Source organism: Artemia sp. Qi Xiang Cuo, chromosome 9 (assembly GCF_049724085.1).
Source record: "Artemia sp. Qi Xiang Cuo chromosome 9, ASM4972408v1, whole genome shotgun sequence".
Lineage (NCBI taxonomy): Eukaryota > Metazoa > Arthropoda > Branchiopoda > Anostraca > Artemiidae > Artemia > Artemia sp. Qi Xiang Cuo.
This window is the reverse complement of record NC_142802.1, coordinates 24,551,835-24,574,975: the sequence shown is the minus strand read 5'-3', so window position 1 is coordinate 24,574,975 and position 23,141 is coordinate 24,551,835. Positions and strand designations below refer to the sequence as shown.

The window sequence follows — 23,141 nt, the reverse complement described above, 5'->3', positions numbered from 1 at the left end:
AAATTCAGGCTGTTTGCGGTCTATTACTAAGCAATATGTCTATGGGTGCAACATGCTGCCTTTTGAATCATTACGATAGAGCTAACCGTTTTTTACACCTTAGGAGATGCTTTAATCTAAATAAGTCCCCGTTAGTTACGACATATACAAGATTATACTTATTACAATGGTGAAATAAAGAACCCGCTAGTGGAGGGGAGCAAAATAGTGCTCCCAGTCTCTTTATCTAAAAAGATGATTCCTAACTGTATGAGCAGGTTAAAGTCCCCAGATGAGAAAACAATTAAAGTTGGTATGTACCTTTTATCGGAAGATCTAGCTCTAAAGAAGGAGAAAAAACCTGTAAAGGTGTTGAGTTGTATTCTCAAGAAGATAACGAGGATCAACTAGAACATTTTTTCTAGTGAATATTCATAGATTTAAACATATATTGAAATTCACGATTGTGAATATCCCAATAAACTTTTGAGATTAGAATGCTGGAAAGTTACAGAGAAATAATAATAATAAAAAAATGGGAGCAATCAATGAGCATTTTCTCATTAAAATTTTAGCAAGTTTATGAAATTATACCTGATTCCTGCAAGGTATATCTACCAGGGAGGGGGGTGGGAAGAATAATTGAATAGGTTGTAGAGACCTACTCTGTGACAGTCATTTTTTTAGGATTCCTTGGAAGGCTATTTTTGCGTAAGATTCAAGAATAAATTATTCAACTCTGCTTCAAAGATAGCCACGGCACATTTGAAGGACTGTGTTATTTAAAATCTTATGAGAAAAGAAAAGATGAGATAGATATACTAGTGTATTTCAAAAGTTCAGGGGCCATCAACAGCGGCAATTCCCTAGATATTCCCTAGCGATTTTGAACCATTTAGATTCGGATCATGAGCAACCAGCTAGATCCACCTGACCAAAAAGACACGTTTCTGCTGATGGAATTTTTTTTTTACTGAGTGCATACTACAGGTGAAGTTATTTTAACAGAAGAAAAAGAGCAAATGGAAAAAGTATTTGGCTAAAAATTTTTTACCAAATGCTAAGCAATGCGAACTAGAAAAATCCCGGCGAAGCAAAGTCCATATACATTACAATTCCAAGACTGAAAACTATATTTTTTGTTTAATTTACAAACAATGTATTTGTCAACGTCAAGCCCTAGCGTCAGCTTCAAAATTTTATTAAGGAACACTAGCTGATCCTTGTAATTATTCCTTTTTTTAGACTGACCCAAGTCCCTAACCTTATTAATTTTCCATAGTCTTTCCTATTTAGCAAAAACTCAATTCACCTCAATATGGTTTTGAAATAGGCTACCAACTAAAAACTGGTTCAACTTAAGCGGAAACATATATTATTTTGGTAAATAAAAGAAAGTTGTGCCTGATAACTATCAAGTTATTTATGACTTATAATACAAGTTATATCTCCTCCTTTGCTAAAGAGGGGCCCCGGTCTTGCATTTATAAATTTATCTGTATCACTTCTTTTCAGTCAAACCCCCCACAGCGTAATATTAAGCACGTTAGACTAATTGGTTTCATATGTTTCCAGATTTTTGTTTGGATTCTGGCCATTGACTGTTTTTGTCTTCACAAAGGTGACCATATCTCCTTTTCTTGCTTGCAATAACAATTGAACTGTAGAACTTTTGATATGAAATCCGTTTTGTCTTATCTTAGAGGCCTAGAAAAAACCTTTCTAGCAGTAACAACTGATCTTTAACGGCAGAAAAAAACGCCTTAGTCACCTGTGACTAAATTCTAACCTTCTTGGTTTACCACAAGCACCTCTAAAGCTGTTTCTTCTAAAACAGTTGTTAGAAAAGTGCAATAACAAATTCTGCAAATTCAAGAATCTGGGGCAGAATACCTCCTCTTTACAGGATTATGCCATGTCCTGCCCCTTAAAAAAATATAATAGAAATGGCTCAAAGAAACATTAATTTCGCGCTTTGAAACACTAAGGAAAAAAAACCGTAACACCCCCCCTCCCTCTCACCCACAAGAGTCGGATTTCTGTGTAGCTATACATAGTTGATCAAACACAAAATATTAAAAAAAAAATCACATAGAAAAATGTTTGACAAAGGATCAATCAGAAAAAGATAAGAAGAAAAAGCTACTTGATACAGAAATAAGTCACTTGGATATTTATCGATTTTTTTTTAAACCTGATTAGAAATTCAAATCTGCTTTGAAATTCAAGTATTGCATAGCAAATGGCATCGTGTAGATCAAATGAAACAAAAAAAATTCCCACTTCTAATGTTAATGATAATAAAACTTATAACTCTGTGGATACGTAAATTCTGCAGGTTCTTTCTGCAGGTTCTCTGCAAAGGCAAATGGAGAAATTTGCCTTTGGATTCTGGGACAACATAATAAAAACTCTACAAATTCAAGGAGCTGGGGCGGAATTCCCCCTTTTTACAGGATTGTTTTTCGTTACTATGAGTCATGGCTCGTCCTTTACTAGGTTACAGCTACCGCTGCAACCACGATCATTCCCTGTCCCGCCCTTTCAAAAAATCTAATAGCAGCGGCTTAAAGATATTTTTGTTTCGTGCCTTGAATCACTAAGAAAAAAACTAGTGACCCATCCCCCCAATGGTCAAATCTCTGTGTACCCATACATAGTTAATTAAATTCAACAATATTAATAAGAAACATCGAATAGAAAAATGTCAGATACAGGATCAATCAGAAAAAAGAAGAAGAAAAGGCTACTTGATACTAAAGTATGTCAGTCGGATACTTAACGATTTTTTTTTATTAGACCTGGTTATAAATAAAAATACATTTTGAAATTAAAATATTGCCCAGCAAAAAGTGAACAACAAATTTGCGCGAAAAAAATGAAATAAAACTTACAACTCCATGGATATGTAAATTAAATCTCCTTCTGTGGGCTCCCTGCAGAGCCTCCATAAATTAATATTGTAAGCAAACCATTTTTCAGTGCAAGAATTATCTGTTACTGCCTCATCTTTTTCTTCATTCCAAGGCTTTGCCGAGAGTAATACCAGTGGGGGTGCCATCTTCAAACTGAATATCTTATAGCAATAGTATTTACCAGATGCAATAGCAGCTTTAAACCAGAAATTTGAATCCTTTAAACGATTGAGAACACACGCTTCTTTGCCATTTCTAAAAAAGAAGGCTTAAATACAACACTAATTACACATAATTGTCACCGTAAGAAAAATAAAGTTGACGAACGATATAAGATTTTTCAAAATTCAAGATTTTCATTTCATGCAGAATAAACAAATAATTGAACAAAGCGAAATTTCAAGAGAATTTCAAATCCACCAAAATAAAGGTAAAAAAAGTATAAAGGAGAAAAAAACAATAAACCAAACATTGAAAATTAGAGCAGGAGAGGGACAAAGGAGGCTTTAAAGCTTCCTATAATTTACTTCGAAAACTTTTGCATGTTCCATTGTTAATGATAATGATGCTAATGCTGTGCAAAACTCATCATGTGTTTCAGCATTTTCAATAAGCTTCAGCTCTTTTTCCGCTGAACTAAATATATCAAGAGATAATAACTGCCAATATTCAAGTGGTGACAACTGAAAATCGGCTTCCGCACCAGCTACATAATTATTAATAGTTTCTTTAACGTTGCCATACTGTCCAAGCTTCCAGGCTAGCCGAAGAAGCGAAAAATTACAAAAATATTTGACGAAATATTTGGTCACCTCTTCTGGCAACACGTATTAATTATTATTAAATACACGTATTAATTATACGTGTACCAGGTAAGACTCAACGGTCAACACTAAAAGAGGGAAGCTAAATATAACAAAGGAGTTAATAAAATAAAAGTACCATATGGGTTGCAAAACATGCAGATAATTTCTTAAACCACATTGGCCTGACATAACATAAAGAAAGAAACGAGCAAAAATGGGGTTTTTAAAGGCCAAATGCAAATACTGTAAAATCACAACAAAGCGAATATTTCAAGGGGAAAAACGCCTCTCTTCTTCAGCGCGAAATGAAAAATTTTCATTCGTTATTCGTTTTTATTGTTCGGTATATAATAGTATTTTCATTTGGCCTTTAAAAACCCCATTTTTGCTCGTTTTTCTTTCTTTATGTCATGTAGATATTAGAAGAAATTATCACTACAACAAATATTAATTAAGAACAAAATCTTAAAAATAGCCTATTTTTTATTTAAAAAGGCGTTCTGTATGTTCTCTACTATGAGAATATACACTATCAATTCTATACTATGCAAGAAAAAAGAAGTAAATTCCGTACAAGGTTTTTTGGTCAAAACCTGACTTATAGTATACACAAATTTATAAACATTTAATGGTTGAAATAAAAGCATTTAGGATGTACCGCAAAAACCAAACAGATTTAAAAAGTTTTTTTTTCCAACTAACGTACAAACTCCCTTAAAGCAAAATCTCTCTGGCGAACAAAATTGAATATATTTTTAGAATAAATCCAGCCTCTCGTCTCAGCCTCCAGAATTGGTCTCCCCCTCTAAAATGCTTTTTCGAACATTCTGAACCTCTTCCTGAGTCTCAATCTCTGAAATTGAATTGATTTAAAACTATTCCCTTTTTGGAAAGCGAACATAGTACTGGTAATAGATTAAAATCACCATTAAAATAAGTATATCACAATAACGAATCAAAATAAAAACGGAAATTTTTTTTCGACGGAAACTCAAAACTAACTATCCCCTAGACCAAGGGGTGGTCAACCCAAATTATCTTGCGGGCCACTTTGAAAATGCATCATAACTCCGCGGGCCGCATATAAAATTACATATATCCATATTAGATTCAGACCTATTATAGATATTTTTTGGAGAAAAATAATGAATTTGCATTAATTCTGTTTACTATTATTTTTATATATAAAGATAGATAATATAATAATAGTTATGATACTAAATGCACATTGTTAAAAATATATGACGCCCACAATAAAAGAAAAGCGAAATAAAAAAATAAATAATAAAAACATGTTTATTTCATTAATGCAATATATATTTCTCCACTTTTTCACTTAGCTTTTGCAAGTCGATCTCAATTTGGGTATTTGCACATCGTAATTGGTGTTGCAGGTTAGCGTCCGTTATGTTTGAGCGTCTTCTGTGTTTGGTCAATTTCATTTTCGAAAAAAAAAACGTGTTCTGCCTGTTTTTGACCCTAAGAGTAATGATGCTATTTCGTTTGAGATCAAGTGCAGTGACCAGGTGATTTTTTTCTTCCAAATCAACGACTTCCTTTTGGCTCCTTATTGGTCTTAATGTGACCGATAGGAACTCAAGATGGCCTCATCGTAAATTTCGCTGAAAAGGCATATGGTACTTTAAAATTTGTAAAGGACGTTATAATCGTAATATTTGTTCGCATTTATATATCCCCCCATGTGCTAGCGCTATTGCCTTTTTTGGATTATTTTTACTGGTAGTGATCAGAAGCGTATTATATCTCTTTTCTATAAGTATGCCAAGTATATTTGGGGTATAGCTCTTGGACACGTAATATTAGAATCTCAATTAAATACAATCTGTGTGCCCTCTTGTGATGGTTATGGAAGGAGAGCACCGATTCCCTACCTCATTAGATTGCAAATGGAGCCAACGCATTTCAATGAATTATTTACTCACAGTTCCTTTTCTTTGTTTTCCCTAAAATTTTTATGTCAGTTATGTAGGCCTTCCTTTATACTCTTTTCTTTGTAAATACCCCATTATGTGACAATTTATTTCTATTTATAAAGGGCAATTAAATTATCCATTCATTCATTCAATCCTAGGGCCAGAGAGAACTGACACATTCAAAACAAAGCCCTATGCATAAATCAGGTACTTACCTTTCCATTTTTGCTTATTTTGAGTTAAAAGGGATAGGTAACACTTTTGGCGAGCTTGACTATTCAAGATTTTTTTTTTCAAATTAGTCAATGAAAATTTCTCTTCGAGGCACCCTAATATACAGGCATTTTCACACAACTGCACTGAAACTGATACTGCTGTGAAGTACTTTAGTTTTGATTTCATCACCATAATATGTTATCAAAAAGCTAATTCATTTGCTGGTGGCTCATTTCAATGTGGGTGAACTGGTATTATTGTAATTTGTGTTAATGTTAATAGGAATGGCCTGAATAAGTACGAGTGAATTCTTTCAATAGTTAAGTCATGTTTATGCTTTATTCGCCATTGCCAATAAGCAGGCTCCTTTAAATTAATGTTCAGTTATTTGTGGTGTTCAAGCTAGAGCTTTATCATGATATACATTTGGTATTCAGTCTTGAGAGAATCCTGCTCTAAACAGGGACGTGCTCAGGGGTAGGGAGACTTACCCCCTAAATCCTAAATTTTCCTGAATTTCTTGGCACTTCTCATTCAATTCAACCAAAGCATTTTTATTCTCCCTCCAAAAAATCCTACGTACGCGCCTGTCTGCAAATCATAAAAAGAACTTTTGGGGCTCACTTTTTTGGTTGCCTAATTTTGACAACTTCTTTGGAATGTGATTTGAACTCAGAGTACTCTCCTTTAACATCCTTTTTATTCGACATTTCTTGAAATTGAATATGATCCTCCTCAATGCATATAGAGATTTCATTTTCTGACAAGTGCCTTGGTGCAGAACTGGTTGGTGGTTCTTCTACAATTTCTAGGTCTGAATCCTAAAATTCAATAATTTCTTAGTTCTTAAAACAGAATAACTATATAAAAAACAACATATTGGGTTTCCTGAAACTCCTAAAATGTCTCTTTGTTGAACATCAAAATATGAACCCTAAACAAAACACCTTTCATCCAACATTACGGTCAGACAATGCAAAAGTAGCAAGAAAAAGGGCTAGAGCATTCAAATTCACTGATTTTGAATTTAGCTTTGTGAACAGATTGGTTTCTTCTATTTCGTATTGTCCATGGCACATCAGAAAAAAAATTCGAACAATTGCTTAGCACAAAAATGAGTCAAGTCCTGATTCCGTGCAAAAATGAGCCGAAAAAGGCTTGATTTGTTTCAAAAATAAGCTGGGGATAAAAAGTGGGGATGTGGCTCCTAAATTATCCCTAATTTTCAGTGAATTTGGCATGTTGTTTGAAGCAGAATGGGGCAAGTATTTTCAATCGGTATTATTAAAGACACAAAGTAGGCTTGAAAGCTCTCCACTCTGCTCCAAACTCCTTCTGCTTCCAAAATTTTATCAGAAAGATAGGCATATTTCGCCTTGTTTGAGCCGGAATCGTGCGATGATTTTGAATCTGTCTGATTGCATATCCAATGTTAACTAGTAGCCCCCCCCCGCCCCCGCGCTATTCCTTCCCAAGGTTTTAGCAGAAGAAAAAGCTCGTTTCACCTTTGTTGAAAAGGAGTTATGCCAGGATTTTAACTCTTTACGACAGGAAGACTAAATTAGACTCAGTGACCTCAATACCCCCTCCCAAACTTAAGAATGCCTTAAAGAGTAGAACATGTGGTACCTTATTTGAACCGCAGTCATACGAGAATTTTTGATCAGTTTTACAGAAGGCAAAAAAGTGGAACTATGACCCCTCCAGTCCTAACCCCACCAATTTTCTGAAGGGTAGGAGTGTTGCACGTTTGAAGCAGAATCTTGAAAGGATTTCCGATTTATGTTATTGGAGGCATGAAGCGAACCCTTGGCCCCTCCAGCACACATCTGCTTATTTCTCAATAGAGCGGCTGGTATGTTACGCCTTGTTTGAACAGGAATCACGCAAAGATCTTCGATTAGTAGGATGAAGAATAAAAGGGCCCAAGGCCCTCCCGCCCTTCCCACCACAAGCTCTTTTAGCAAGGGTAGGCATGTTATGCTTTTTTTGAACCTAAGTTATGCAAAAGTTTTCATTTCATATCATTGGAGGACAGGCCTGAGAAGAGCCTTGTCCCCCTTTCCCCTTACAGGCTGGATTTTTGTCGAAGGCAGTCGTTGCACCTTGTTTGAACTAAAGTTATGCAAGAATTTTCAATTTTCCAGGTATGGAAAACCAAAGCAGACAGGAGGCCTATTCAACACCCCTTTCCATATTCAACTTTTTAGTAGAAAGGTTTTTGTTTCCCTTTTCCATATTCAACTTTCATCCCTACCCCTTTAAAGGTAGGGATATTCATCCCTACCCCTTTCCATATTCAACTTTTTAGTAGAAAGGTAGCCACGTTCAACCTCGATTAAATCGAAAACGGACAATTATGTTAAATCCATATGAATGGACGCCCCCCCACCGATCAATTTTTGTAGAAAGATTAAAACTGGGTTAGGTTTTGCGTTTTGGGGCAGAGTAATACAGCATTAGCTATAGTACACTTCAAGAGCGGATCTAGGATTTTTTTTCGGGGGGGAGGGGTTTACTAATTTTGACTCAGTTTTCGACTAATTATACTGATTTTTACCTAGGTTTTACTAATTTTCGACTTATTTTCGACTCGGTCAAAAATTTCGGGAGGGGGAGAGGGGTTCAAACCGGGTAACCCCCTCCCCCCTGGATACGGCCTTGGTACACTTTTAAAGTAACAATATTGACTAAGCGTAAGGAAATAGTGAATGAAGGTGAAAAACAAAAAACAAAAAACCAGCGTATATTGAGAGCATCTTTAAGAAAATTTTCATAATTTTGTTTAGGATAAAAGATTTTTAACGAGAAATATCCCTTTAAAAAAGTTGAAGGGTTAACAGATACAGCGTATAAAAAAAACTGAGTGTTTCTCCCCATACTAATTAAAGTTTGGTTTAAACCAAACTAACTAAGACAACAAGCTGGTGCAACACAATACGTTTTAAAATCACAATATGATTTGAATTTAAACAAGAGCAAATAAGGAGTAATTATCCAACCAAATCCAGTCAAACTAGCAACAGTGGCACGATAAGTCCTCACAGATTTAAACTTATCAAAGCAGAAGTGGCACCATGATCTTTTGTCGATGACGGGTTACGCAGCCTTTTCTCTGTTCTAAGACCATTTAACCTAAACCTGTTTGTGATTTTCTGAGAAATCAAAATACCAAAAGCTTAAATACAGTTCAGATACTTTCACATCCCTGTTTTCACAAATCATTAATCAAAATTATAACTACCTGCGCAGTAACATAACAAACCAAAAACATTAAGAAGAAACATTTCCTCAAAAGATGAGGAACAGTCAATAACATTGTGCTAATCTAAAGCGAAGGAGATAGCAGTCACTGAAAGAGCCAATACTTCGCAGTATTGGCCCTGTCACAGTCAAGCTTTACAGGTTGGGTTGTTGACCTTATGTACCTAGCATTTTATCAGCAAAAGAAAAATATTAAATAGGTGTCACCGAAGAGAAGAAACAAATTAATAAAAACTGCAATTTTTGAGAAAATTTTGATTGATTTTTAAATTCTATTCCCAATGTCTTTTAAAGAATTTGCAGTTGAGAAATCCAGAAAGCTATTTTTGTGGAATAGGAGTGCCAAGACCATCAATTTACATTTTTATTTGCGTATAGAATAAGAATGCTCTTTTCTACTTTTGCTTGCCTATTTTTTTCTTCCTTTTCCTTACGACAAGATCCCTTTTTAATGACCCTGTCGGTAATTCATTATCAGCAGTCATTGCTTCATTACCTTGGTACAGTCGACACCACTGAACTAGTCCAAAGCAAAAGAGGTAATGGCCAGTAAAAAAGCATAAGGCTGATACTTTGCAGCATTCAAAAAAGTTAAGCTATGTAGACTGGACTACTGAAATAGAGTAAAGCTGTCCAACCACAGTAGCTCCTTGAAATCCCCTTGTTAAATCTAGAAGGTTCAAAACTCTACCCAACATTCAAGTTTTGACACAGAAGGTCATTAAGATTAAGCAAGTAGAAAAGAAAACTTGACGTACTTTCTTTTCCCTTATATAGTTCTCGTATTCTCTTTTTAAGCAAGATATTTTTCAATTAACTCCTAATTACAGCTCTTAACTGCACTTTGGATTAAGGTTCTGTAAAGAGCACTTTGCAACGTCCCAAACACATAAAGAGAGGACAAAACAAACAATCTCAATCTCAAGTCGACAAATAGAGTGTTAATTACTACCTAATATTTCTTTAGTTCATTTTTGTTCGTGTCTGCTTACCATCAGATCTAGTTGCCATTTATCTAATATAACTTAAAATTGTTGGTAAAAGACAATCTTACGACATGCCAGTGGTTGATGCTAGAGCTACTTGGGGGTTTAGAGGTCCTTGAGTGTCTAAAACATGAGTTTAGAGGTACTTAGGTACTATAATCTGACGTTAACATATTTCACAACTCAAAACAACAGCTAGAATTCAATACTTAAGTTTTGATACTCACATGTCAAAATCTACTACTACTACTACTAATAACAGCTCACAGCAGCACCAAGCCACCTGAGGCCAACACAGCTACGTACAATCCTCATCCATCCCAATCTATTCAAAGCCTCTCACTTTACAGCCTCCCAGGAAGTTCCGCTTCCTTTAAATCTGTCTTTGACATCCTCCCACCCTAACCGCGGACGACCTGCTTTTTGTTTGGACCTAGATGGTTGGCCGACAAGGACAATCTTCGGCAATCTGTCATCCTTCATCTGCATAACGTGCCCTAGCCATCTCAACCTTTCTCTCATTATAGCCGTAGGAAGCAGGATTAAACCACACTTTTTGTACAGCCTACTGTTCGAAATATAGTCAGTCAGCCGGGTATCCAGAACAATAATCATAAGTGATACCACTGTATTCCTTAATTAGTTTTGTTTAACTAAGTAGTTTTCACGTTTAGCAAGGCTATTGATAGTTTGATTGTCTTTAGGATAAAGGGAATTTCTACGATATCCAGAGGAAAATTAAAGGGTTCAAACACCAGTACCTTGCAGAAAAGAAGCTTTTCCAAAGAGCTCATAAAAAAAAAAAAAAAAAAAAATCCATAATTAATTTACCTTGCAAAGTAACGTGATCTTGCAAGTAATTTTAGACTACATTTCAAAATTAGCCCCAAAAGTTCTCAGAGTTTCATATATCGTTTCTTATATGTGGCAAAGGCTGAGTGGTTATTGTCAGATTCAAGAATCGGGAGGGGCAGCAGTATTGAAGTCAACTTATTTAGCGGCGTGCCAGCGTATAACCTTTTTAAATACACAGTAGGCTACATATGCTGGCTTTGTTCTGGTTTGTTGTACAGGTTTACTCCTATCGACATCCATGGTCGTTGTTGTGTCACTCTTTTTTCAATTTTTCTTTTATAAAAAGGTGATCCAACTCTTACATTATACATTATGATTGTACTGTCTACTCTCTTATGTAACCATGTATTTTTCTAATCCTACAATCACACTAGAAATTTAAACCATTAACAATTTTATCTTACTCAGAAGTATGACTACTGAGAGATACTAAACTTTAAACAAATTTTCTTTTCACATGATTGCTTGTACCTACGACCAACAAGAAGATTAATTCTCTCTTGATACCGTTTCTAGAATTCAATGTAAAATTGGTTATAAAGTAGTTCTTTACCTCTATTAATGATTTTCCAACTAATTTTGTAAATGCTAATTCGCTTCTTTTTTTCTGAGTCGCTTTCACTTTCTTATAAGTTACGACGCTTTTCTTCTTCAATTCTAAAGAGAAATCTTCAAAATTAGGGAATTCCAAAGGACTTCTAACGTCAGAATTCACGTCGATCTTTTTTGGGGTTGAAGTGCCTACAATGAAATATCACAAATACAGGTATAATTACATGGTAAATCATTGTGAATAGACTGTAATAAGAAGACAAAGAGGTAGGCACGTCGATCAAACTAATTACCTGAGGGAGGGAATATTTTATATCCATATAAAAATATAGAACAATCTCCCCGAGGATGCTATTACCTCAACATCATCTATCGATTACTTTAAGCAAAATTCCGATAAACATATAAAACAAGCGTTTTATCAGGGCAAACTACTAGCAGCTTGCTAGGCACTTCTGATATTCCTAGCAACGTGAAGCATACTGAAAAAACCGCGAATGTAAATCGCTAATGTTTTCTCAAAATTACGAACGTATTTGGGGATTTTTTTTTGCAGTAACCTGGTGCTAGTATCTCCACTGAAACCCCAAATATACCACGTGATCCTTCAACATCTGGGACATAACAATAAATTTCCTAATGCTATCGAAATTTCATAAAGGTGCCATAATCCTTATCAATATGAGACTCGGGACAGTCTCTGGCTCATCTGTTTCTGATTTTATGAATTACTATATATTGATGACTCCCGAGAGTTTTCTTTAAAGCAGTTGCAAAGATTAAAGGCCGTTCTTGAAATAATCGCAGTTTCTATTCTAAGCAGAAAAAGAGAAAGCCAAACCTAGTTCTCAAGGATACACAGGCACACTGAATTTGTCTCACATTAATAACGATTTATCTTACACTTTACAAAATTATCGCAACGGTAAGAAGATTAGTGATTAAATCACCCGTATTAGTGGAACCAACGAAAATTAGTATGAGCATTATTACGAGTATTTAAGAAAATAGTGAAAATGTATACGACATGTATCCTTACCCTTCTCTGTATCTGACATGTATCCTTATTTCGCATTTGACACAAGCACTGGCACAGTATCACGGCTCTGTCCATCACGCAGTCTCATAATTTTTATGCTCATTATCATATTTTGCGCGTCTTTTTCGAACTTCCACACCATCTCCAAGATTTAACCTCCAAAATGAGTTTCTACGTACGTGCATGGTTAATTATAATGAAAAATCAGTAATTCCAGTAAGCAGTGCCAATGCACGTACCTCCGAATGAAACCTCCGAAATGAGTTCCTACGTACGTGCATGGTTAATTATAATGAAAAATCAGTAATTCCAGTAAGCAGTATCAATGGACGTACCTCCAAATGAAACCTCAGAAATGAGTTCCTACGTACGTGCATGGTTAAATGCATGTCATAGATCACTGTTGTATCTGGGCCCGCTACAGTTCAGTAGTTACGTTTTATTTACTAAACATCAAAACTTAGTTTACACATTGGAAAAGTTGAAATTTTAAAATGAAAATAACGTTATAACGAAAACAAGTTAACTTAGAAAAGTAAATTAATCATTCAGAGATAAGTGGATCCCAAGACTTTAAGGTGGATCACAATTGGCAATATTCCACCAACACAATTGGTAGTCTAATTCAAAATGCTGCGTTGTGGCAACACACTCGTTGGAACATGAGAACATTTATGTTTTAAATATTTACAAATTGATATAATTTTCTGGCATTATTCATAGGACTTTTCTTACCTTATCATAATTTTTTAACACATTTTGGCACCAGGAGTAGTTTGTCTTCTAATTTAGTACTTAGAAACGGAAAAGAAAAGTAGTTTATTTATTCCCTTCGCTCTTCAGTCCATTGTCAGTTATTTTCAATTCTATTTTCTCTTTCACCTTCTTATTGCTTACCTATTAAACATTCTTTTAAACCCGCATATTCTTCTTCATCACTTGAGAAGTTGACATATTTACACGGGCCACGATCCCCAGCTATCCCTACATTCTTCCTAAAGGTTTTCAACGAGGAGCATGGCTGTGTGCCTAGAAATAATTTTTGTTATTGCATCAAATGGATCTTATGTAACTCACAGAATATGTATCAAATTTTAGATTTCCAACAGATATTCAATACAAGTCGAGAAATAATAATGAGGTTAAAAGCGGCTTGTTTCTACTTTCTTCTTGATCAATTTTTCAATGCAGTGTCCAATGTATCTTGACAATACTAACATTTAAAAAAAGTAAATGAAGGATGCAGAGGAATTTTTTAGGGATGTTCTATGCACTTCAGGGGGAGGGGGGTAAAATACACATTCTGGAGTGCAGGTTGCAACTTCAAATAATAGTGGTAAGACTTATCTATCTATACTTATTTGAAATGTACACTAAAAACCACGCAGTTTTTATTAAAAAACTTCTTTGAAAACGCTATAATTTAAAGTTAATAAAAGCAAAACTAAGTCTTATGTAGTGATTTTTGAACAATCAAACCCGATTAAAATCATAAACGTCAGAAATTTGTTGTTTGATCATCAATTAAATGCATTTGAAACACAGACTATACTTCGGTTTTCTTGTAGAATAAACATACACAGAGATTGTGAGGGATAACCATTTAAAATTCTAAAGGCACCGTCTATACTACCTAAAGTGGACGTCAGCTGATCATTTATTTTTCATGCTTCCCGATGCTAAGAAATAAGTGTAAAAAAAACTCATTAAATCCTCGTTTCCCCCCCCCCCTCAGATATTTAGCACATAACTATGTATGTAAGCCAAAGCCTACGTAGCATAGTCTACTTTTGCTGTGAGAGCACACTTTAATTTTACTCTTTTTTTCTCTGTCGTTAATTTCAATTAATTGCGTGAAAATGAAAAGGTCCAACTTTCGCAGTTTTTAAGGAAAGTGTGGACCTCCAGTAGCATTGATGAGCATAATATTACTTTTTGGAAAGCCATTTATAATTCTTGCCTAGCTTAAAAAAGAATCATTTTCGTTTTTCCTCAAGAGCTAAAAGTGTGGGAACTGATGCGGAGTTATATGTTCTATTTAACAGAGGACTATTTGAAGCCGTTTCGTCAAGCTTTCGTTTCTTTGAGTCATCTTTCGGCTTTCAAGTAGAAAACTTCTTTCGAGCCAGCAAGCAGTAGGCAGTTTCAAATTGAAGTCAGGTTCTCATATAAAAACAAAAATCTTAAAAATGGGCGATGGTTCCCTGACCCCATTTTCAATATGCTGCAAAATAAGGGAGCATTTCTCAAAGGTCCGAAAGAGCTGCCATCTATTTTACAGGCTGTTTCTTTGAGCTCGCGACTTCATTTTCTATTTTTGAAGCTGAGCTGAAAGAATGATATCAGATGTACTACCTCCTAAATTTTGACAGTTGTCTCATTGATGAAAAAAATAGGGTTTTGTTTTTGCTCCTTTTTTCTAACGCTCATCCTTACCCCTCGAAAAGCTGATGAATGTGTATAGCACTATTTTTTTGTACAAAGGTTCTTTGACAAGATCAACAAGTTTGAGAATTTTGAGGCGCTGATAGCTTCTCCGTTGTGGTACACACCAAAAAAGTAGAAAATAACTCCACTCAAAAACAGCTAAAGGCAGTCATATTGCGTCTTTTTGAGCAAGGATCAAACAAGAATTTTCAATTTGTAAGTTCAAAGAAGAAAAATGGGTTATTTGCATTTTACTGTATCCCCCTCCCCCCCAACATCCAGCCATCTCATCACTAATTTCTACGAAAAAGACAAGCATGCTGCATGTTTCTTGAACAAGAATAATGCAGGGAATTCCTATCTGGATTATTTCAAGCACGAAATTGGCCCATGACCCTTCTAGTACATCTTCCTGCCTTATCCCAATCATTTTCTTTCCTTTGTAGAAAAACAGGCATATTGCACAATGTTCGAAGCGGAATCATGCAAGGATGCTCAATCTATACTATTCGAGGCATTAAGTTAGTTCTTGGTCCCTCCAACATCCCTCTGTCTCTTTCATTGCCAACTTCTCAGCAGAACGTTTAGCATATTGCGCCTTGTAGGAACCGGAATTGGGTAAGTATTTTCAAATTACATGATTGGAGGCACAAAGTGGGACAACGGTTCCTCCCCCCAACCCAAAACTGGTTGAACTTTATCCACCCTGTCCAAGCTGCTCGGACAGGGGTGGGAGTTTGAAGGACCTGAGGATTTCCGAATTTCGTACCCTGTCGGACCATCGGGAGCGTTCGATTTTTCGGAGGTGTTTCATCTGGATGGCATCCACCTTCAGCGTCTTTGTCTGAGTCAGCGACCACGTCTCGGCAGAATAGAGCATAACGCTGGCAACCGAAGCAGAATATATTTGTGCTTTGGGGAGGCGGCTGATCTGGGGTTTATGGAAGATTGTTTTTAGAAGGTGACCGAAGACAGATTTTGCTTTTGCCGCTCTTGCTGATATTTCGGCGTCTAGGCTTCCGTTTGAGCAGACAATTGAACCAAGGTAGGTAAACTGCTTGACTACCTCTACAGTTTGGCCACAAATATCCACAGATGACAGGGGGTTGGACGGCGTTTTCTCAACGGGCATTATCTTGGTCTTCGACCAATTGATTTTCAGACCGAGTTTCTCAGCGGCAGAGGCCAGTGTAGTTTTGAGGTCACTAATGTTTTCGCATATTAGCGCCACGTCGTCGGCAAAGTCGACGTCTGAAAGAGCTCTTCCAGCAAAGCCTATGCCAAACGGCTGCACCTGCTGTGTTTTATTCAGGATGTGGTCTATTACACAGTTAAAGAGCTCAGGTGCAGCGGCACATCCTTGCCGGACACCGTTTTTAATTTTGAAATATCCGGAAGGTCATCCATTTACGATCACCGCACTTTCAGTGTTATTATACAGCTCTTTGAGGAGACGGACGATTTTCGTGGGTACGCCAGCAGACTGGAGGATTAGCCATAGTGACTGCCTATCGACAGTGTCGAAGGCAGATCGAAAATCGACAAAGGCAATGTACGCCTTCCTTTTATATTCAAGAGTTTTCTCTACTAACTGTCTAATCGTATGGATTTGCTCGGTGGTGGACCTGCCTGGCATGAAGCCAGCTTGCTGGGGGCGACGGAGGGCATGGAGGTAGCTTGTTGCCCGTTTGAGAAGCAGCATAGCGAAGAGCTTCCCAGGAACTGAGAGGAAAGTTATGCCACGATAATTGCTACATTCTGCTTTGCTCCCCTTCCTCTTGTAGATTGGTACAAGTAGGCCCTTCTTCCAGTCTGAGGGGATTTTTCTCAGAGTGCCACACAAGGTTAAACAGCATTTGTAGCCAGAGGATCATGGCTGGACCCCCATTTTTAAGGAATTCCGATGTTAGGTCACATATTCCTGGCGCGTTGTTATTCTTTAGCTTGCGGGTGGCAGCTTTTATCTCCTCAGCTGTAAATTCAGGACTATCAGGAGCAGGTATGGTAGTGGCCGCAGCAGCCGCTAGCTCTTTGTCCGTCTGGTCTGGTGGATCTGAGTTGAGCAGTTTCTCAAAGTGGTCCTCCCACTGGCGGAGGCATTGTGATTGGTCGTAGATATTCTCACCGCTAGCGCTTCGAAGGTATGACGTAGTTTGAGTGTGCTGACCTGACAGCTCACGTAGAATCTTGTAGGTGGCTCCACTGTCCTTTTTCTTGGCGGCCCCTTGCAGTTCGGATGCCTTGCTGTCAATAAAAGCCTTGCGGTCTTTATGCAGCATGGAATTGCGCTCTTTGTTTAGCGGTCTGTATGTAGCCATGTCCCCGCCAAGACGTGCTTCTCGCCTGAGCTCTATGATGGCAAGGTAGTGATTACTGATCCAGTCCTTTTTCTCCCGTTGCCTCATTCCAACAACGTCAGTTGCTGCCGCAAGAGTGTTCTCTTTGAAGGACTTCCATGCAACTTCAATATCATCGCATCGGCCGAGGACCTCAAATCTGTTGGATATCTCCACATGGTACCGCTCAGCCAGAGCGGGGTCCAGTTGGATGCGACCGGCATCAATTTTCCGAGAAGACTGGCTGTTCTTCATAGCTTTGAGGCGGAGCTTAATTTTGGCTGCTACCAGACGGTGGTCAGTGCTCGCGAGCTCAACGCCACAGTAGGTGCGGCGATTTTGAACAGGCGACAGCCATCGTCTACGTACGATGATATAGTCGAGTATCTTCTTTGTTGATCCATCATTGCTATACCAGGTGTACTTGGCTATATTTGGTCTCTGGAACCATGTGTTCGCAATCGGTAGATTGTGGGCCAGACAACAATTCAGCAGCCTCTCTTCATTATCGTTTAGGCTATCCACTGTGACAGGTCCAACAGCGAGATCCCACAGGCCTGATTCGTTTGAAACACTTGCATTCAAGTCTCCTAGGAGGAGGAGGTAGTCATGGGGAGGTAAAGAAGATAGTTCAGAACTAAGCAGGTTATAGAAATCGTCTTTGTCTTCTTCATCAGCGTCGTTTGTGGGGGCATAGCACGTAATGACAGTTATTTTGCCGTGCTTCCCATACAGTCTTGCGGTCAGGAGTCTAGGCGATACTGGTGCGAATGACAGGAGGGCCATCAAATCAACTTTATACCGGCGAAATATCCGCGTCGTTTTTCGTTTTTATCTTTTCTCAACTGGTCATAGGCTCGTTTGTTTGTTTCTTCATCGAGTTTTCTCTCTTTGTCCATCGATCAAAACTTGCTATACCATCTGAACCCTACATCCACTTGATTGCAGGCTTTCAATTTTCATCGTTCGAGGAGTTCTCCTCTATCACAAAGAGTGACTTGAAAGCAAGAACTGTAATTTTTTTTCCTCTTTAGGGAGTAGGCATTAAATACTTAGACTAATTGGTCTATATTTTAATTGGTTGTCTATAGACTTTAGGGTTGGAAAATTTAACTTCATGAAAATGGCGATACAATGACTGTGAGTAATTGAATCCACAATAATGCAATCACGTTGAACTTACAATTATGCAATGCAATTACTTAGTTTAGAAATTATTAGCAAAGTGTTTATGTGGCAATCAGTTGGTGAAAGACATATAACCAAATAGTTTTCACGTTCATATGCATGAGGGTTGTCAGCCCTACTCATGTTAATTTTTGCTTGTTTTGAGTTTGACTCGGTTGTTTATTGTAATTTCTGTTCATTTTGCGTATCAATTATTTATTGATGGTGTTTTGTGGTAGTTTTACGTTTGGAAGATTATTTGACTTTATTTCTGCTCATTTTCAGTTTAGTGGAGCAGTTTACGTTTCTTTGAAAAACTTGTTTTGTGGAAAAGTTTTTAAAATTAATTATAAGTAAATGCCAGTTTCTGTTACAAATTTAATGTGTGAAAATTGTGGTCTACCAGCCCCCCCCCCTCCCAATCGCTTCTAAAATATGGGATCTTATTCATATTCTATGTGCCAAATCCTTTCACTTTCCTAGTGCAGTGGTAAAAGCAACAAAATCTCCCCTAAAACAATTCGAGAAAGTTTTAGACTTTTAGTCATAGTAGCCTACTTATACAGTTATAAAAATACAAACTCTTATGACACTTGTCTTAAAAATGTATAGCCATAAACAGTTATTTAGTTATGATCAAATTTCTGAACATTGTGCCGAAAGCTACTTTCCTATAATTGGTTATTTCTAAAAATACGAGGTGTATTGGCCCCTCTAAAAGTCTTATGTCAACTTTATTTACCCAAAAAAACAGTTTCACTCTAAAAAAAAATCTAAAAAACTATTAAGTGTTATATAGTAAACGAAAAAAGAATTGAAAAGGTATAGTAGATATGACACGAATCCTATAGATTTTACGAGCCTACATCAAGAATCATTTAAGTACTGAAAATCAACGGTGATTACAATTTAAAAATTTTTACCTAAAATTGGGCTACTGGAGGGTTCATCTTCTTCATAGTCAGATGATATGGCTGATTGGTCTTCTGTTAAACCAGTGTTAGCTATAGGAGACTGAAGCTTGTCTTTTCTATTGTATGTTTCATTACTGCCTTTAATACCAAAAATGAATAAAAGAAAATGAATATCTACGCTAATTACAAGGTGATTTTCAATAACAGATATTGCAAAGTCAGGCTTTTCTTCAACTGAAGAAGCAATTTCCACATCATTAGAAACATAATCCCACTTTTTTCTCCGATCATCTCCCTTGAATATGACTATATTCAAGGTGCTTCTGATTATTTTCCCCATTCTTTTACTCCCATCATCCATATTTATTACATTTGCCTTATTTACCCATTTTCATTACTCACCCATTGTAAGAGCAAGAATGGGCACGATGGGTATGTATTTATTTCTCACTCATTTTCATACATTATGTTTGTTTCGATTTTATCTGCTTCTGACTGAATAAATAAACGTTAGCAAGAACTGAAAGATCGTGATTCTCGATTGAACATCCTATTCTATTTGTTGCCAATGAACTAACTTTAAAATATATTAAAGACTTGACGAGTTACTCTTAGAGGAAAATATATTTAAAGAAAACCATTTTATGCCCTAATTAACAATTAATATTTTTGCGACATCAGGGTTGCCTCCCAAATATCTAAATAATCTTGCTAAACTTCTGAATATTACAAGATAGCTAAAAGCCAGATAGTTTTGTGCTGCATATTATTTATGAATAAAAAGAAGTATTGCAGCAAAAAAAAACCTTACTTTAGAATATAATCAAAAAGGTTTCAATTGATTTACTACATAACATAGACTTTCAAAAATAGAAAATAGTCAATTACAAAATCAGTTTATGTGACGCTGTAGAAAAAGACAGCAACTCTAAGAAGAGGCACAAACTTCTGGAAATATTTTTTTTTCAGGCTTGTTCAAGAGAGTATAGGAAACTGTCAAGATAAATCTTTGGCACTTGCCATGGGTTCAATAACAATAAAAAAAATATACTAACTCCACTGTCAGGGCCACATTACCCAGCTCTACTAGACAAATTAAACAAAGAAGCTTATTTTTAATTTATTAAAATCTGGATCTCACCCACTGTATATATAATAGGCAGTATGATCTTTCCCTATTTCACCCATTATAAAAACCCGAACCGAGGTGCGAGTGCTCCAGAGAACGTAGAAACATAAGCGACATTAGATCTTTTCACGGGTAGACAAGTCAGATTTCTCTTGAACGCAAAACTTGGCTTCAACGTTGGAACACTAACTTTTAAAGAATCTAATTTTAAATTAATTTATTCCAATACATATATGAAAATCGGTAATTAGTAGTGCAATGTTATTATTAGATGTTTTTAGGAATTAAAAGTAGGTTTCGAAGTCGCAAGTTGGTTTCAAAGGCATTTTGAGAAAGTTTCTGCCAAAATACGGGTTCCAGGGTAATTGGACCGCTGATGGCAGATCAAATGAGAGGAACTGTTTGTACGTGCCGATATAATTATATATATATATATATATATATATATATATATATATATATATATATATATATATATATATTATATATATATATATATATATATATATATATACTACGAAAACTTTACGAAAAAGAAAGTTTTTTTTTAAGAAAAGTAAAGGCCATATTAAACTTAAGATCAGTAGAAATAGAAGCCTACAATGACTCAAACTCAACACGACCAGAAATTATTATTAAAGAATAAAAAAGGGAAGGAGAATAATTGGTATGGCTGTAACACTGCATATAAATTTATATAAATCTATATACATTGGGCTGTAATAATACAAAAGGTAAATATAATATTGGTTTAAGAATGAAAAGAAAGACAAAGAATGAATTTACAACGATAATCAAGTTAAAAATAAGTTCTATTTGAGTAATGCCATAATGCGATGACATTTGATTATGATATTTGAACTACAATCTGAGAAAATAAATACCACGACGTGAAAAAAAAAAAGATAAACCATCCAGTGGCGAAGCCAGTGAGGGGGGGGGGCGAGGGGCGCCCCCCTAAAGTAGTGTAATTTACCTAATTAACGCAAGTTTGCATTAATTAAACTTATTCATAACGCAATTTTATCATATCGGCTCTTTTTGCGCCCCCCCCCCCCTAAAAAAGTTCGAGATCCGCCTCTAAAACCATCACTTCTATTCCACCAGTTATTAGAAGAAGAAAAATCCATATTTTAGAACATTTAGTCAACCCCGCCCCCTTTTCAGAATTCATGGAAAGACTAAACAAAGAATTTCACAGTATATAGATAAAAGATTAATTCATAATTTGTATATAAATTAAGTCATACTTGTGAGATAAGGCAATTACAAACCACACGGCCATCTCACCAAGTTTTTTTCTGCTTTCGCAATTACGAATAATACAATTTTGAACCATTTCTCATTGAATGACGCATACACACTAACCCGCTAATGCATGAAGAAGTGGAGGAGCTTTTTGTTCGCACCGAGAATGAAGAGCCAGAAACCATCTGCGGTAAACTTACTGCTAATTATATATACAGAGATCTCACCTATAGGTCTGGTTAAAAGCGAAAGGGTTAAGAATAATGAGGACTGGATTAGTATGAAAAACCTAGACTATTTTACGAAAAGGGACCATAAGACTTATTTTGCAACATTGGCCGAAGTAGTTCTTTCACCTTTAGAATATAAGATAAAAGCGAAAATAAAAGAGAGGAAAAAAACACGACAAAAATAGAAAGATTTATTTAGGTTTATATGACCAACTTTATGAATTTGCTGAATAGCGCCAGGTAATGTCGTTGGTTTCTTTTTTCTCACAGAAAAATTTGAGTTTTTTTCACTATTATTATTCCTTCATACTCTTTGTAAAAGAAATAAGTAATCTAGCGATTTCTCTACATTGCTGGGAATTCACATAACGAATTATTGGAATATGCTTAGATGGAGAAAAGTAAAAAGAAATGCAGGCAACCATTAGAATAGAGCAAAAGAATATATATTTGATTAAGTCAAATTAAGAGAATAGAAATAAAGAAAAATAAAAGTATTAAAATTCAGTGGAGCTAAAGGTAAATTATAATAGTGACCGATTTCCTATAAAAAGAAAAGCTTCACTATAAATTTAACTTAGCAAACTTAACATACTGTAAAAAGCCTAAAAGACGTTCAGAGAAATAATTCCAGAAAAAAGAGGTTTTAAACGGAAGATATGTAAAATTTTGATTGCTGCTGTTACAAGAAAGGCTTCCAAAACTGTCCAATAACACTCTCCTACTTTTTACAATCAAAACTTAATGTTTTTTGTTTTGTTTTTTAAATAATAACAGCATCCATAGTCAATAGATCAAAAGTTCTTTTTTGAAAAAAACTAACCTGATAAGATGGGACTTAAAGATCTTTCTTCCTCACTTTTGCTGTTTTCAACTAATACTGTCGACTTGAACAACAACTTCTCATCATCAGTCTCTCTACTTCCGTACAACTTTTCATTAGGTAAAGGATCTGGACCTAAAATCAAAGATTGGTACCTGTGTAATGTAACTTTTAGTATGCATAAAAAGTAGCAAAAGTCAAAAGAATTAAAATCAGTGTCATTTAAAGTGATAAAAACATACTAAACCCTTACAAGTTTGTCTCTATTCTTTTATGTTAATTTATGTACACTGGTACAAGGTTCTCCCAGTAAAACGATTG

General features: G+C 36.0%; 2 protein-coding genes across 5 annotated transcripts in view; one reads left to right on the top strand and one right to left on the bottom strand.

The window, feature by feature from the left end:
* Positions 1-23,141, bottom strand: part of LOC148948478 (uncharacterized) — a 49,104-nt gene that overhangs the window by 9,792 nt on the left and 16,171 nt on the right. Inside the window, exons 4-9 of one of the 2 annotated variants that reach the window (XM_089093944.1) lie at positions 22,821-22,955; positions 19,400-19,528; positions 13,444-13,575; positions 11,509-11,696; positions 6,475-6,671; positions 2,874-3,149 (exon numbers count right to left, since the gene is read on the bottom strand). In XM_089093944.1, the coding sequence (XP_088950070.1) occupies positions 2,874-3,149; positions 6,475-6,671; positions 11,509-11,696; positions 13,444-13,575; positions 19,400-19,528; positions 22,821-22,955 (1,057 nt within the window). The remainder of the gene's footprint in view (positions 1-2,873; positions 3,150-6,474; positions 6,672-11,508; positions 11,697-13,443; positions 13,576-19,399; positions 19,529-22,820; positions 22,956-23,141) is intronic. The other variant, XM_089093945.1, reaches the window with a different exon arrangement.
* Positions 1-23,141, top strand: part of LOC148948479 (uncharacterized) — a 75,247-nt gene that overhangs the window by 44,348 nt on the left and 7,758 nt on the right. The window lies entirely within an intron of this gene.